The 14,719-nt window shown below is 54.8% G+C and overlaps 1 protein-coding gene across 1 annotated transcript; it reads left to right on the top strand.

Annotated features, from left to right (window-relative positions):
• Positions 1–2,080: 2,080 nt before the first annotated feature.
• Positions 2,081–11,448, top strand: LOC116576541 (cytochrome b-c1 complex subunit 1, mitochondrial). The gene is made up of 13 exons (XM_032318891.1): positions 2,081–2,216; positions 2,468–2,608; positions 4,655–4,741; positions 6,217–6,346; positions 6,568–6,766; positions 7,305–7,384; positions 9,005–9,120; positions 9,354–9,497; positions 9,616–9,776; positions 9,887–9,972; positions 10,309–10,397; positions 10,731–10,806; positions 11,251–11,448. Exons 1-13 carry the CDS (start codon positions 2,148–2,150, stop codon positions 11,313–11,315), a joined length of 1,443 nt encoding a protein of 480 aa, XP_032174782.1. The 5' UTR covers positions 2,081–2,147; the 3' UTR covers positions 11,316–11,448.
• The last annotated feature ends 3,271 nt before the right edge of the window (positions 11,449–14,719 follow it).

Raw genomic sequence — 14,719 nt, 5'->3', positions numbered from 1 at the left:
ATGGTAGGAATAGAGGAGCCATTGTACGCACAGAGATCACATAAGCCATGAGGCTGGGTGAGATAACCAGAGAGCAAATTTTGATCGGGAAGGGAAGAGGTAGCCAGGACTGAGCCCTGGGCTGTATTAAGATTGGGAGGTGAAGAAGAACCAGCTCCAGGGTGGTGTGACAAGAACAGCAGAGTGTGGGAACCTGAAGGTGGATAAGGGATGACGCTCGGAGGAGGAGGAAGTGGCTAATTATGCTAAAGGAGGCCAAGCAACATGAAGCTCACTGGTTACCATGACAGGTGTGCACTTGGAGGAGTGATGTGAGGACTGGACTGAAGTGGCTCTGGGAGAGAATGGGAGGAGAGGAAGTGCATGCAGTGAGCTCTTGGGGGAAGTGTGGTGGTCACTGGAGGAGGTTGCTTCATAGGCAAGAGGTGCCGAAGGACACATGACAACTAAATGTAATGTTGTATCCTGGATGGAATCCTAGAAGAGAAAAAAATAATACGTAGAAATTAAGGTAATCTGAATATAATAAGAAATTAAGGTAATCTGAATATGTATTAGTTAATAATAGTGTACCAATATTGACTCATTAACTGCAACCAACGCACCTTAATAATGTAAGGTGTTAGTAACAGGGGAAACTCTATGGGAACTCTACTATCTGCTCAACTTTTCTGTAAATATAAAACTTCTTAAAACTAAAGTTTTTTTTTAAATGGGAAGAAGGACTAATTAGACAATTCTATTGCATTTTTCTTTTTCTTTTCTTTTTTTAAAAAAGATTTTATTTATTTATTTGACAGACAGAGATCAGAAGTAGTCAGAGAGGCAGCCAGAGAGGAGGAAACAGGCGCCCCTCGGATCATAGAGCCCAATGCGGGGCGGATCCCAGGATCCTGGGATCTTGACCTGAGCTGAAGGCAGAGGCTTTAACCCACTGAGCCCCCCGGGCGCTCCTGCATTTTTATTTTTCACTTCTAGATCACAATATAATTTTAGACCACAAAATATTAATAAACACATACTTAAGTGTCTTTTGGTCTGCTTTTACAAAAATTATATCTTAAGTACGACTTCTTTTGAAAGATTACAAAGATTTTAGTACAATAAATCACATAAGTCATGTAAAAGTGGAGTTCAGAGGTATGCTCTTTCAAAAGTAACGTCTGTTTTGTAAAAATTAAAAATTCTGTATTAACACAGAAATGTAAATGTAAATATGGTAGCATCCTTCTCCTAGCCTTCAATCAATTTTTCAGAAGTCACTTGGCTTCGTTTCGAGTGAGTTCCTCCGGATTTTTTTCCTATGAGATCTATTAGAAAGACCACATCATTTTGTTTTGTTTGTGTGTGCAGGTTTTGTGTTGCAAACAAGGAAGGCTATTTCACACACCCTAGATTAGGAGTTTTCTTTGTTCTACAGTGTGCAGTGCACACGGAAGCCGGGTAAGTCCGGAACCGGGAGCAATAGCCTTCTCTCACGCTCCTCTCGAAAGGTGGCTCAAGGCCGAAGACTTTGAATTTGAAGTCGGTTTCACAGGGCGCATGGTGACAGTGCCACAGTCCAGTGCCACACGCACAGTGCTCGTGTCAATCGCGAACAAACGGAATCCATATTCTCTCCACCCAAATAAGCAGTCTCTAAACTGTTCCTTTTTCTTAGTGATATCTTGTTCAATTCCTTCGATGTCAACCGTCTGAATCTACTGACTTCACCCTTTTAAAGAAAACCGTGATCAGCAGCTACCTCAGAGTCCCCAGCCTCCCACGCTGGGGCCTGAGCCCCCGGGCTCCCATCCCTGGACACGCGCGGCAGCGGCGCCCCTGGCCCGCGCGGCAGCTCCGAGCACGCAGTGGATTCGGACGCCCGCGGTTCGTGAGAAACATCGAGCTCTTTGCCTCCCCCGGAAAGGGGAAGATGTACTGGACCGCGGATGGGCCCGCAGTTGCCGTGGACAGCCAGGTGGGCTGAGGCACACGGGTACCGATGGACTCACGGACAGAACCACGTATCAGCCCCGCGTGAATACTCCTGGTCTCCGCCAGGAGGCGGCCGAGCCCCACGTCTGCGGTAGTGCGCCTGCGCCTCAGCGCCGCCGCGTCCACTCTACGCTTGCGCGGCGCGACGTAACGCCGACCGGAGCTAGAAGATGGCGGCTTCCGCAGTTTGCCGGGCAGTGGGGGCCGGGACCAGAGGGCTGCTGCGCACCCGCAGCTCGGTGAGACGACAGCGAGAGCACAAGGCCCTGGAGCGCGGGGCTTCGGCACGCGGAGGGGAGCGGACTGTTGGCGGCGGAGGGTGGAGATTGGGGAGGTTCCGGGGTCAGGGCCGTGCGAAGGTCACGGCGCTGAGCTGGGGTGGGAGTCTCGCTGCTGGCCGGGGGGCGGCGACCGGGATCCCACTGCTGGCTTGTGAGCCGAGGAGAGATCTTGCAACCCAGCCCTCAGTCTTGGTCGTCCCTTTATGCAGCCGGTCCTGCTGAGGTCGCCTGCCTTGCGCAGCACCGCCACCTTCGCCCAGGCTCTTCAGAGTGTGCCAGAGACACAGGTCAGCGTGCTGGACAACGGGCTGCGAGTGGCCTCCGAGCAGTCCTCCCATTCTACCTGCACGGTGAGCGGGGGCCCCTCTCGGGAGGCCGCGTTCATATTGCGCTTGGCGTCTTTTCCCAAGTCAGGGTATGACCTTGGTCTCGAGTCCTCTGTGGTTTGGGTCGGACTCTTCCTCACTCACCGCCGGATTGATTCTACCACCTTAATCCCTAAGCCGGCTAGGCCTGGCTTCTTGGGGCCTTCCTCACTAAAACCCACACTCATTTAGCATATGATGCCTGCCACGCAGAAGGCCAGGTTCTTTGCAGCGTTTTCTTAAGTAGCCCATATGAGAGAGGTGATCTTGTTTTCATTTTACCATGAGGGAAGTGGGTTTCAGAGACATAAGGTGATCGCTAGACTCAGCCCGAAGTATCTCCTGGCTAGACTGCTTATGCACTTGTGTAAGGAATGCATTTGAAGATTCCAAAGAAACATGATGTTCCAAAAGATACAAATCCTCTAAATTGACTTAAGGAGAGAAATCTTGGCTAGATACGTGAATAGGTGAGAGGATTCTCAAGCGTAATCCTCTGCACCCTAAACTCCAGGGCTAAGTCGTTTTACTGGTAAATTCTTTCAGTTTTCCAGGAACAAATAATGTCCTTTGATAGAAGTTGTTATAAGTGTTATAAGTTGTTATAAGTTACATAAGTTTGATAAAAGTAAACACAATAAAAGATCATGGGCAGCTTCGGTATTACATGGTGCCTATATAAACGGACCCAAAGCCTGTTGAGAAAATTGGGGAGAGATTGCTGTATTTCATGGACCCTGAGATGCTCTAGATTGTAAGGGACACCACTGCTGGGGAAAGAATGCTGTCGGTGATACCCAAAAGCTACTATGGGTCGTAAGATTAATTTTTCTTTCTGAGATGTTAGTTATGTAACAAATACTAGTGTAAGAATTTGTGATAAGGTATGTATATCAACATCTCTTGGGAAAGTAGGTGTGAAAATTTTATTTTATTTTATTTTTTTAAGATTTTATTTATTTATTTGTCAGAGATCACAAGTAGGCAGAGAGGCAGGCAGAGAGAGAAGGAAGCAGGCTCCCTGCTGAGCAGAGAGCCCGATGGGGGACTCGATCCCAGGACCCTGAGATCATGACCTGAGCCGAAGGCAGCGGCTCAACCCACTGAGCCACCCAGGCGCCCTAGATGTGAACATTTTAAATCAGCCGTGAGCAAATATTAAAAAACTAGATAGATGTGGCCTGGGTGGAGTGAGTGAGGTGGTGTATGTTTTATAGCACACCAGGAGGCTGTTGAGGAAACTGTGAGATTCTCATTGGATGCCAGTGAGACACTTGGCAGTGTTAAGTATTCGAGGCTGGTTAAAAACTTTTTAAAACTAATTGTGAATGAAAGCTCCTTGCTTAATAAGAGAAAATGTTCAATGTCTAAACCAATAGCCTCCTTTCTTAATGTTGAAAGACAAAATCATCAGAACAAAGGCAGGGTATAATTTTTACTTTTATTTATTTATTTTTTTAATAAGATTTTATTTATTTATTTGATAGAGAAAGAGATCACAAGTAGGCAGAGAGAGGAGGGAAGCAGGCTCCCTGCTGAGCAGAGAGCCCAATGTGGGACTCGATCCCAGGACCCTGAGATCATGACCTGAGCCAAAGGCAGAGGCCCAACCCACTGAGCCACCCAGGCACCCAAGAGTATAATTTTTAGAAAGGAGAAAATAAGTTGTTGTTTTCAAATGAAGTGTTGCTTGCCTAAAAAAAAAAAAAAAAAAAAGAACTGAAAAGCAATAAAAGAATATAATATTTCATATAGTAATGGGGTCAGGCGAGTGTGCACAGTTAGAAAGTTCCTTGGGAACCAGTCCGCAAATAGAGTGGGAAGGAAAGGTAACATAGTATGTCTTTCAGCCAGTTCCTGTGCCCAGAGCACAGCTGTAGCTCCAAGCACTAGAGTCCTACTGAAAACAGCTCTCCCCTACTCTGGGACCGTGACCACCTACCTGGGGCTTCTGATGAGTCATCTAGGGTAGGGTGTAAGTGGGGGCTGGGGTAGTTTTTGTGTTACCTTTGTTGATGGCTTCTTGTCCAGGTCGGGGTGTGGATTGACGTCGGCAGCCGTTACGAGACTGAGAAGAACAATGGGGCAGGTTACTTTTTGGAGCATCTGGCTTTCAAGGTGAGGCTCCCGAAGTCCTACATCTCCTTTGGGGTTAGGGCTGCTGCCTCTTTTATTTTTTTTTTTTTTTAAAGATTTTATTTATTTATTTTGACAGACAGAGATTACAAATAGACAGAGAGGCAGGCAGAGAGAGAGGAGGAAGCAGGCTCCCTGCTGAGCAGAGAGCCTGATGCGGGGCTCAATCCCAGGACCCTGGGATCATGACCTGAGCCGAAGGCAGAGGCTTTAACCCACCGAGCCACCCAGGCGCCCTAGGGCTGCCTCTTATACCTTCTGAGGATGCGAGTTAGCGAAGTCAGCCTCCTCAGTTACGGGCTTCAGCTGCGGGGGGTGGTGATCTCTGGCTGGCTTTTCTGGAAGGAACCACATGGACTTAGCTTCTGCTGGGTTAGCACCTATCTGGTCAGTGCCAGCATAAGGCCCCCAGAGCCAGAAAAAAACCCAGGGAACCGTAGGACCCTACTCCTCACCAGAGAGGCCAGGCCTGTGTTGTATGTGTACGTCGGTGCAGAAGCATGAAACACGTAGATAGACACGTGCATTTTAATAAATTCCTAGACTTGGGCTGGCCTGCATTATTGTCAGATGCTCTCCTCTGGCAGAATACCCAGGCATCTCTTGTTTACAGACGTAAACACCGAGGTGTCTTGAAGATGGGGACAGTATCCACCCTCAGCCCCTGTGTTGGCATGAGGTCTTGAGTTTTTAATTTTTTTAATTTTAACTTCTTTTTCTTTAAGATTTTATTTATTTGTTTGACAGAGAGATCACAAGTAGGCAGAGAGAGAGGAAGAAGCAGCCTCCCAGCTGAGCAGAGAGCCCAATGCGGGGCTCGATCCCAGGACCCTAGGATTGTGACCTGAGCCGAAGGCAGAGGCTTAACCCACTGAGCCGCCCAGGCACCCCGAAGTCTTGAGTTTTTTAAATGAATGAAGAAATGGAGAAGGGTGACTCCCCACCCAGGCAGACAGTCTAGCCAGCAGCAGCAGCAGCATCACAAGTGTGTGCATAGGTCTCAACATGGGTGTGTGTGCCAGTGTACAGCAACACACAAATGCACACATGCAACTGGGGTTTAGTCCCACAGAGCTGTCCACTAACACACACATAGTCATGTGAATGGCGTGGGGGTGGAGTGGGTCATGGCAGCATCACCTGAACATTGACGGGAGCTGACCTGACTGTGACTGTCATTGAGGTGACAGAGAATGCTGGTAAGGCCAGGCTGCTGTGGGGCTGTGGATTTCAGGCCATACTTGAACTGGCCATGCCTTTCTCTCCTGGCCCCTGGCTCTCTCCATTTGATTAGCCTGTGATACCGTGGCCTGTTCAGCACTTGGTGAACACAGATCATAGGCCTGGTATTCCTGTAGTCTTTGTTGAAGGGGTCCTGCTGGGACTTTGGCCTTTCAGGATAGGGATCCTGAGTTCCCATGTGGCCTCTGATTGGTCCTGTTGATACCTGGTTCAAGGGAACAAAGAATCGGCCTGGCAATGCCTTGGAAAAGGAGGTGGAGAGCATGGGGGCCCATCTCAATGCCTACAGCACACGGGAGCACACGGCCTACTACATCAAGGCGCTGTCCAAGGACCTGCCGAAAGGTAAGGAATGCATAGAGGAGAGGGCAGGGAAGGGGATAGGACTTCAGGGTGCAGAGGACAGGCCCCCCCTGCCAGGAGCTTGGACTGGCTGGAGAATTGGGCTTACCCCAACAGTATCCTCTTGCAGCAGGGCAAACACGCCTGCCAGGCCTGGGGGTTTTGTGCCATTACTGGCCTGCAGTGGCCCACCTGGTACCCACACCTGCCCTTCTTGCATCCAGCTGTAGAGCTCCTGGCCGACATTGTGCAGAACTGCAGTCTAGAAGACTCCCAGATTGAGAAGGAGCGGGATGTGATCCTCCAGGAGCTGCAGGAGAACGATGCGTGTATGCGGGATGTGGTCTTTGACTACCTGCATGCCACGGCGTTCCAGGGCACACCCCTAGCCCAGGCTGTGGAGGGGCCCAGCGGGAATGTCAGGTGAGGGGTGACTGGGCCCGTGCTGGCACGTGCTCAAGCGCTGTCCACACGAGTTTGTTTTTAGGCAGCCTGTGCCATCGTATGTTCTTAATTTGTACAACTGGAAATGTTTTCTCTTGCCATATGTTCCCTAGGGGTCTTTTTGAATGCCTGTGTGGTCTTTACTCGAGTTAGGGGCCTCCTTATAGGGTATGATTCTATGTGTGTCCCGACAACCTGAGGGAGGGAGTGTTGGGGATTCTGTCTGCGTGGTTTTTTGTCCTCTGGTGGGACGAGTTCTGACACCGCCCCTTGAGAGCATCCCAGCATCAGCTCACAGCCTCCTCAGAGAGGAAGGACTGAGCCTGTCCTGAGGGCTGACGTGAGGGGGGCTGGAGGGCGGGTGGCAGAGATGGGGAAGGGGATCGAAGGTTGTGCTAGGGCCCATTCCCCAGAGAAGCCATGTCTCTCCTTGTCTGTCTCCTCAGCTCTGTTTCTATGGGACTCAGACTGCTGTGGTTTGGGAGAGGCACTGAGCCACTGGCTGTATGTCTTTCAGGAAGCTGTCTCGTGCAGACCTAACCGAGTACCTCAGCAGGCATTACAAGGCCCCTCGCATGGTGCTGGCGGCAGCCGGAGGTGAGTGCTGGGCACCATCCTTGGTTACCAGAGCCCGGCTCTCCTGCTTCTGACCGTAGGGGATCTTCCACCCCTGGGGCTTCTGCTCCTGTACTGTCCTTAAGGGCAGTGAGCTCACTCTCATGCCCTCTAAGGTGGGGCAGGATTCTGCCCTGCTGCCCCCGCCGGGGCCTGCCATGTAGGGATGCCGCTCGGCCTTGTTAGCACAGGTCTTTCGCAGTCCCGCCTTGCCCCTCAAGGGACCCACATAGCAGGCCGGTGGGAGCTGGAAGCCTTGCTAGCAGATTGGTTCCTTGCAGCCTTGCTAGTGGGCAGGCCGGACACTGGGGTGTGATGATGCACATTTGATGACAGGCTGCGAAGTGCAACGTTGCAGGTTAGGGGGTGCTTTTGAAGCATGTGTTATTGGAGCCAAGGTCCGAAGGATGGGGGGGGATCAGGTGGGGAGTGGGGAACCTGAGTAGAGGGGCAGGGCAATGTCATGGCCTAGGCTTAGCTGCCATGTGGGGGCCAGAGCGCAGGCAGGCAGACCAGGGAGGGTCTGTGGCAAGCGTCTGGTGGGAAGCGGCAGGAGCGAGGGATGGTTTCATAGATGGAAACCTGAAGGACGTCTGGCCATGGTGGGAAGCGGACAGGAATGGGGTTAAGGATACTTCTCCAGCTTGTGGCCTTGGCAGCCGGGTGGGTAGAAAGGACTGCTGGGAAGGGCATGGTTGGTGGCCGTGGGGCCTGTGACCTGGGGCACCAAGGGCATTTTTTTTTTTTTTTAAGATTTTATTTATTTATTTGACAGAGAGAGATCACAAGTAGGTAGAGAGGCAGGCAGAGAGCGAGAGGGAAGCAGGCTCTCCGCTGAGCAGAGAGCCCGATGTGGGACTCGATCCCAGGACCCTGAGATCATGACCTGAGCCGAAAGCAGCGGCTTAACCCACTGAGCCACCCAGGCGCCCCCACCAAGGGCATTTTAAACGAGCGGCATGAGAGGCTGTGTTGTGTCCAGCAGGGTGTGAGCTTGGGGAAGCAAGGAGTAAAGGCTGAGGTACCTGGCAGGCTGCTTATGGCCACAGTGCCAGCCGGTCAGGATGCTCAAGCAGCAGAGACCTTCTCTTGTAAAGGCGAGGATGTGAAGTCCTGCAGGGTCCTGAGGGACTGAGGTCACAACATCTGAGAATGTCCCCAGAATGAGTCCCGGCCCTGCAAGAGCACCTGTGTGCCCTCTCGTTAGCCTCCCCTTCCCGCCCCAGGGCAGCAGCCTCAAGCCATCTGCTTGAGGAAGGATCTGAGGGAAAAGGAGGGCAGCTGGCCTGGTGCCTGGGGAGCCCCAGGCTTGTCCTTATCGTCGGGGAGAATGCATCCCCGGGGACCCATCTTCAAGCCCGGCATGCCGCTGCTTCCCTGGGGCTAAGGTGATGGAGGCTCTTGGGTTCGGAGGTACCCACCCCGCCCCTTGAGGCAGAGTCTCTCTGGAGGGTTCTCTTCCCTTACCTGTCCTGATGTGTCTGCCTTCTGACGTCTCCCACTGAGACAGGACGCGGGGCCCTCCGCCTGTGCGTGCCTCCCTGACCCTGGGCCATGGCCCCTGCTGCCTGGCCAGTCACGGCACTCACTGTCTCTCGGCAGGGGTGGAGCACCGGCAGCTGCTCGACCTCGCCCAAAAACACTTTGGCAGCGTCTCAGAGGCGTACACCGAGGACACCGTGCCCACCCTGGCTCCATGCCGCTTCACGGGCAGCGAGGTGGGCCACCTGTGGGCAGGGGTGGTGTTCCCAGCCTGGGCTTCTGGAGGAACCCTCATGCACGTGGTTGTCTTCATGAGGCCAGAATCCTTGGGGGTGGGGAATGGGTCCTCTGGCCGCTGCCTCAAGCACACGTGTTCACACATGCATGTGTGTGCTTCACCCACACCTGCTACCCTCCCCGGTCTCCTGGACGTGCTGGCTCTCTTCAGTCTTGCCATGTTCTTCCTCAGATCCGTCACCGTGATGATGCTCTGCCCTTGGCCCACGTAGCTATTGCAGTAGAGGGGCCTGGCTGGGCCAACCCAGACAACGTAGCCCTCCAAGTGGCCAATGCCATCATTGGACACTACGACTGCACTTACGGCGGCGGCACAGTGAGTGTGGGGCTCAGCTTCGGGAGCTGTGGGTGCCAGGCCTGGAGCTCCTGCACCGTAGGGCTCGGGGTGGGCCGCAGACAGGGGGGTGGTTGCTGATGATCCTCCTCCTCGGCAGCACCTGTCCAGCCCGCTGGCCGCCGTCTCTGTGACCAACAAGTTGTGCCAGAGTTTCCAGACCTTCAACATCTGCTACGCGGACACTGGGTTGCTGGGCGCACACTTTGTCTGCGATCGCATGAGCATTGACGACATGATGTTCTTCCTGCAGGGCCAGTGGTGAGTGGAGGCCCAGTGCTGCTAGGCTTGGGAGGGGCCTTTGAGCAGGACGGTGGGGGTCGGGGACAGCCCTGTCCCTCCAATGACCACCTACCCCCCGCCCGCTTTAGGATGCGCCTCTGCACCAGTGCCACAGAGAGTGAGGTGCTGCGGGGAAAAAATGTCCTCAGAAATGCCCTAGTGGCTCATCTGGATGGTGAGTCGTGCACTCTGTGGGGAGGGTGTGGTGCACAGACTGGCAGGGACAGCCCTAGGGTAGCCACAGTTCCAGCCAGGATGGGAGAGGAGAGCTTTGAAGGCCATGCCGCATCCCTGCTGGGGATGCCATGCATCCTGGCCCGCATGCCACGGCCAGGTCAGCTGCAGCCCAGCACTAGAGGAGCCAATGATGGGAGCAGGGGGCTGGGATCCGGGGTTGGCTTTCGGTGCGGGTGTCAGCCTGGAGCTGGAGGCTCAGTGAGCATCTGTGCTCTAGGACTGGACTGGTCGGCGGGGGGTTGGGGGACCTGTAAGCCTCCCCTGATCCTTGCAGGCACCACTCCTGTGTGTGAAGACATCGGACGCAGTCTCTTGACCTACGGCCGGCGCATCCCCCTGGCTGAGTGGGAAAGCCGCATTGCGGTAACGTGGGCTCCTGGGAGAGGTTCTGGAGTCTTGACCTGGCAGACTCCTAGGGCGGGGAGTTGAGGCCTGACAGTGCACGGGGCAGACTGCTGCCGCAGGCATCCCTGGTGTCTTTGGCACCAACAGGGTGCATCGTTGGAAGGTGGGGCAGAGGCGCTGAACGCTGAGGGCCTGGGTGGGGTCTGCGGAGGTCTGCGGCAGGGAAGGCCCCGCTGCCTTTCTCCTTTGGCTGAGGGGGCAGCTCCTTGGTCCATGTGGAAGATCTTGGTGGGCTGAGCTGAGGTGGTCCCTGGAATCTGCCCATCAATGTGGTTTCTGTTTCTCCTGCAGGAAGTGGATGCCAGCGTGGTCCGTGAGGTCTGCTCCAAGTACTTCTATGACCAGTGTCCAGCAGTGGCTGGATTTGGTGAGTGGCCTAGATGCCCTGTTCTTTGTCCGTCTCCTCAGGCCTCTTGTTGGCCTCCCCTTCTGCCTCTGCCCTCCCCCCACCCCCAGCCTGCACTGGCAGCAGCAAACTGAGGCCCCCGAGAGGCTCTGCCCAGTAGACTGGCTGCCAGGGAGTTCTTGCTCCGAAAACCTGTCCCAGCAGCTCCCTGACTCCCTGCCAAGGTGCCTCCATCAATACTCCACACCCGCCAGGTAACGGACACCTCCGTGTGTGGGGTGGGGCTCCAAGAGCCAGAGCATGAAGCGACAGGCTCGGCACCCCTGGGGGAATGTTCTTTTCCCTTTTTCCACTCAAAGCCTGTTTTGTGCTGCTCTGGGCAGCTCCGAGTTGGGTGCGGCACAGGGCCAGGTGTCCCTGCACAGGCCAGGTACCCCGCCCTGACGCCCCACCCTCTCTCCACAGGCCCCATTGAGCAGCTCCCAGACTACAACCGGATCCGCAGCGGCATGTACTGGCTGCGTTTCTAGGCAGGACGGCAGTATGGGCGAGAGGGCTGGGCTAAGGTTCACGGTCCCTTCCCGCCACAGACCTACCACCTTGGTTCTTCAGACCTGTGTGCAGATGACCTTACCTCCAATAAAGGCTTGTGTTGAGAACTGTTTTGGTCTCTTGGCATCGCTGTGGAGTCCTCTGGGCAGCGGATGGGGGAGCAGGGACTTTCCTCCAGTTCTGTATGCCCCAGATCATTCCGCCTTCCCACAGACTGATGTCTCCTCAGCCAGGGGCGAACGTGGGGGCTGTATTATGGAGGCCGGAAGCCTTTGATGCCTGCAGCGAGCTGAAGCCAGATGTTTCCACTTAGCCACGTGGGGGATGCTCCTAGCTAGTCTGTCCCAAGAGTAGGGTGTGGGAACCCATGCTTTTGCCCTGGTAGAGGTCCCTGCCTGGGAACTCTTTTGGCTCAGGAGGGAAGCCCTTTGGTGTGGGCCCCGTGTAGTATGCCTTCTGGCGGTTTCTGGCCTCCTGGTCGGACCAGGAAGGGCCAAGGACAGTCGCTGAGGCAGCCTCCTTCGAATGTTTACTGGGGATCCTGGGAGGATGATAGCCTGGGGCATAGTGTTCCCATCTGATTTCTGACTGTTGCCTGGACAGGCAGGGCAGGAATCCTTTGCCTCCATTTGCCGCTGACTCAGGCTCCGAGAATAGCCCTGAGCTCAGTGGGGCCCGAGCCCCCTCCCTTGACTAGATCTGTCCCAGGCAAGTCCTGAGCTGCTGGCCTGATGATCCCCTTCCCATCTACCTGTGGCAGCCAGGAGCCAGTGGTGCTCAGAGCTGCCTGGTCCCCCTTCAGGCCCTGGCCCCACGAGGCGGGTGAGCAGGTAGACCCCTCTTCCTGTGTCTCCACCCCTTCTGCAGTCAGGTTCCCTGGGAGCCCAGGAAGGAAGTGGAAGTGAGGGGCCTGATTCTCCTGGGGGAGTCCCACTGGCAGTCAGGAACAGGATGCAGGGACAGAGGTGGTTGAGAAATCACCCAGCATCAGCCTTGCAGTGGCCCCAAACAATCCTTGAATCCCTCCTGCCCTGCCCCAGTGCCTTTCCCTCATCTCTGCCGTCACCAGTTGTCAATTAGGAAATAACTATCGAGTGCCCGCTAGAACCCAGAGCTGGAGGTCCCAGGTCATGCCCCTACTTTGAGAGAACCTGCTAGACAGTGCAGAACCCTGACGGGCCCACCCCTGGTCCTTACAGATGTGGCACACGGTCCAGGGAGTAAGTCTTGAGCTCCTGGAAGATGGGGTTGATGTCTAAAGCCCAGGCTTAGAAAGGTTCTGGGGGTGCTGGGCACTCCTGGATGTGATCTGGTCCCAACAGACCTTGCACACCAAGCCAGGGAATTTGATCTGTGCTCTGGAGACATTTTGAGGGAGGTGCCATGGAGGTTACTGGGAAGAGAAGTGACTTGGGCAGCCTGAAGTTTAGCATGGGGACTCAGGCTGGATTTCTGTGGCACCCCAGGGAACTGTGCTATGGCAGAGCAGGGGTCACAGCTGTAGGAAGAGCTGGGTGGGCTGCAGGGTACACAAGCAGGACAGTAGCCCCAGCAGCGCTGGGGTACCCCAAGGAGGGGTAGGTTGGAAGAAGACGACCTGCCTAGATTTGGCCATAGTTGTGATGAGAAATTTGGAGGTGTCCAAGACAGTGGGATGTGTGGGGCTGGAATCCTAAAAAGAAGCCCCAGTTAAAGATGTGGTACCACCTGGCAGAGGTAGGGACAAGCCAGAGAAGGAGGTTTCAGGGGGAGCATAAGAAGAAGGACAGAGCTCTGGGACCCCGCTCTTCAGATGGAAGGTGCTGGGCTCCGGAGCTGTGCCCTAGCCTGTGCACCTGCCAGGAGGCTGGAGTCAAGAGACTCAGATGGTCACATACCTGCTCGTGGCCTCAGGGGGCTCCAGTCACACACATTGCCGTTGTGCTTGAACCTCCCCAACAGCCTCTCCCAGCACCCTTTGAGGGACCCCCACACAGCAGGCAGCCCTTCCTTTCCAGGGCACATCATGGTCCTGCTACCCTCTCAGCAGGCTGTCCAGTCGCCCCTACAGGCTGGACCGCCATGTGTCTATGACCCTACGGTGAGCTCTTGCCTCTGATGTGCAAGAAGAGGTAGGGGGCTTGGGAGCAGGGGCTGCTTCCGTAAGGAGATTGTGTCTGGTTCTCTGCTCTGCTCACCCAACAGACAGCTTCAAGGGCTGGGCTGGGGACACCATGATCTTGGAAAAAGTTCTGGACCCCGTGGGTCACAGCCCTGTATCCTAGGATAGGGGGAGGGATCAGTGATAAAAGGGGCCATTCTGTAGCTTCAGCCATGTGGGCAATAGGAAAACAGGCAGCATGGATGGTCTTCATTGCCTCCAGCTCTGGCCATACCAGAGACCACCCCCCCCCACTCACTGCCAACACCGGCCCAGATGGACCAGCCCAAGGAAGATGAAGAAGAGCTGTCCCCATCTCTTCCCCACTCAGCCTGTTGACCCAGCAGAGGCCCAGGGCCAGGATGTTGGAAGGGACTCTGTGGCCGTGGTGAGTGTAGACATACTTTCTGAGCTTCTCAGAAAACAAACAAAACACGGGGCCGGCTGTTCTTGGGAACATCGCTGTCTTGATATCACTCCCCTATGATGAAGACACGCACATACAAACACTCGTGTCCTCAGGACAGCAGCGTTCGTGACCTGGAGATCTGTCAAAGGGGACTAAGTCACAAAAGCCAGCTAGGGAAATGGGTGGGAAGTCAGGCTGGTTAAGGGGAGAGCAGCAGCACAAGGGTACTTATGAAGGTGGCAGCTGCAGGTGGGCCCTGAGAGAGGCGGGGCGGGGGGGCCCCGTGGTGACCTCTGGACCTGGTGGGGGATGATGGGTAGAAGGGGGTCTTCAAGAGGAATAGAGTAAGGGAGGAGACTCCGGCAGGCCAGAAGGAGGACGAGTAGTTAGGGGGAACTCGGGGCCACCAGTGGGGGTGTAGGCAGGAAGGGGTGGATTCCTGCGAGTTGAGCTGTCACTGTGGGTGGTCCCACCCTGCACATGTGGACAAGTCCCCCTCCGTGCAAACACAGCTGGATGGCATCTGCCTGGGACTGGTTCAGGGCATGGCAGGGGGTGTGGGGTGCCGGGATGGACACGTATGCATTCGCACGTATGACACTGATTCTCTCCTCCTGGCTTCCTCTTCCCAAGGTGAGGGGGGCGCATTTGGCAGACGCAGTCCAGTGGTGCCTTGGTTTCCCTGGGATGAGCCCAGAGCCCCTCATTTGCTGGGGGCTGCTCCAGCTGTCAATGGCATTGGGGTGGGGCACAGGAGATCCCAGACAGACAGGGATGGCTGAATCACAGGAGTGGCCGGCGGGACTCATGGCCTGAAGGCTTGTCTGGGCACC

Source organism: Mustela erminea, chromosome 1 (genome assembly GCF_009829155.1).
Source record: "Mustela erminea isolate mMusErm1 chromosome 1, mMusErm1.Pri, whole genome shotgun sequence".
Lineage (NCBI taxonomy): Eukaryota > Metazoa > Chordata > Mammalia > Carnivora > Mustelidae > Mustela > Mustela erminea.
Note: the sequence above shows the minus strand (reverse complement) of the source record. Positions and strands in the feature narration are given on the sequence as shown.

What these genes read in the sequence shown, in the direction of transcription:
- LOC116576541 (XM_032318891.1), top strand. Translation starts at nt 2,148, where the DNA reads ATGGCGGCTTCCGCAGTTTGCCGGGCAGTGGGGGCCGGGACCAGAGGG. An exon ending in GGGCCCAGCGGGAATGTCAG is followed by an intron (nt 6,767 to 7,304) that starts GTGAGGGGTGAC and finishes TATGTCTTTCAG; the next exon opens with GAAGCTGTCTCGTGCAGACC. An exon ending in GGTGCTGGCGGCAGCCGGAG is followed by an intron (nt 7,385 to 9,004) that starts GTGAGTGCTGGG and finishes GTCTCTCGGCAG; the next exon opens with GGGTGGAGCACCGGCAGCTG.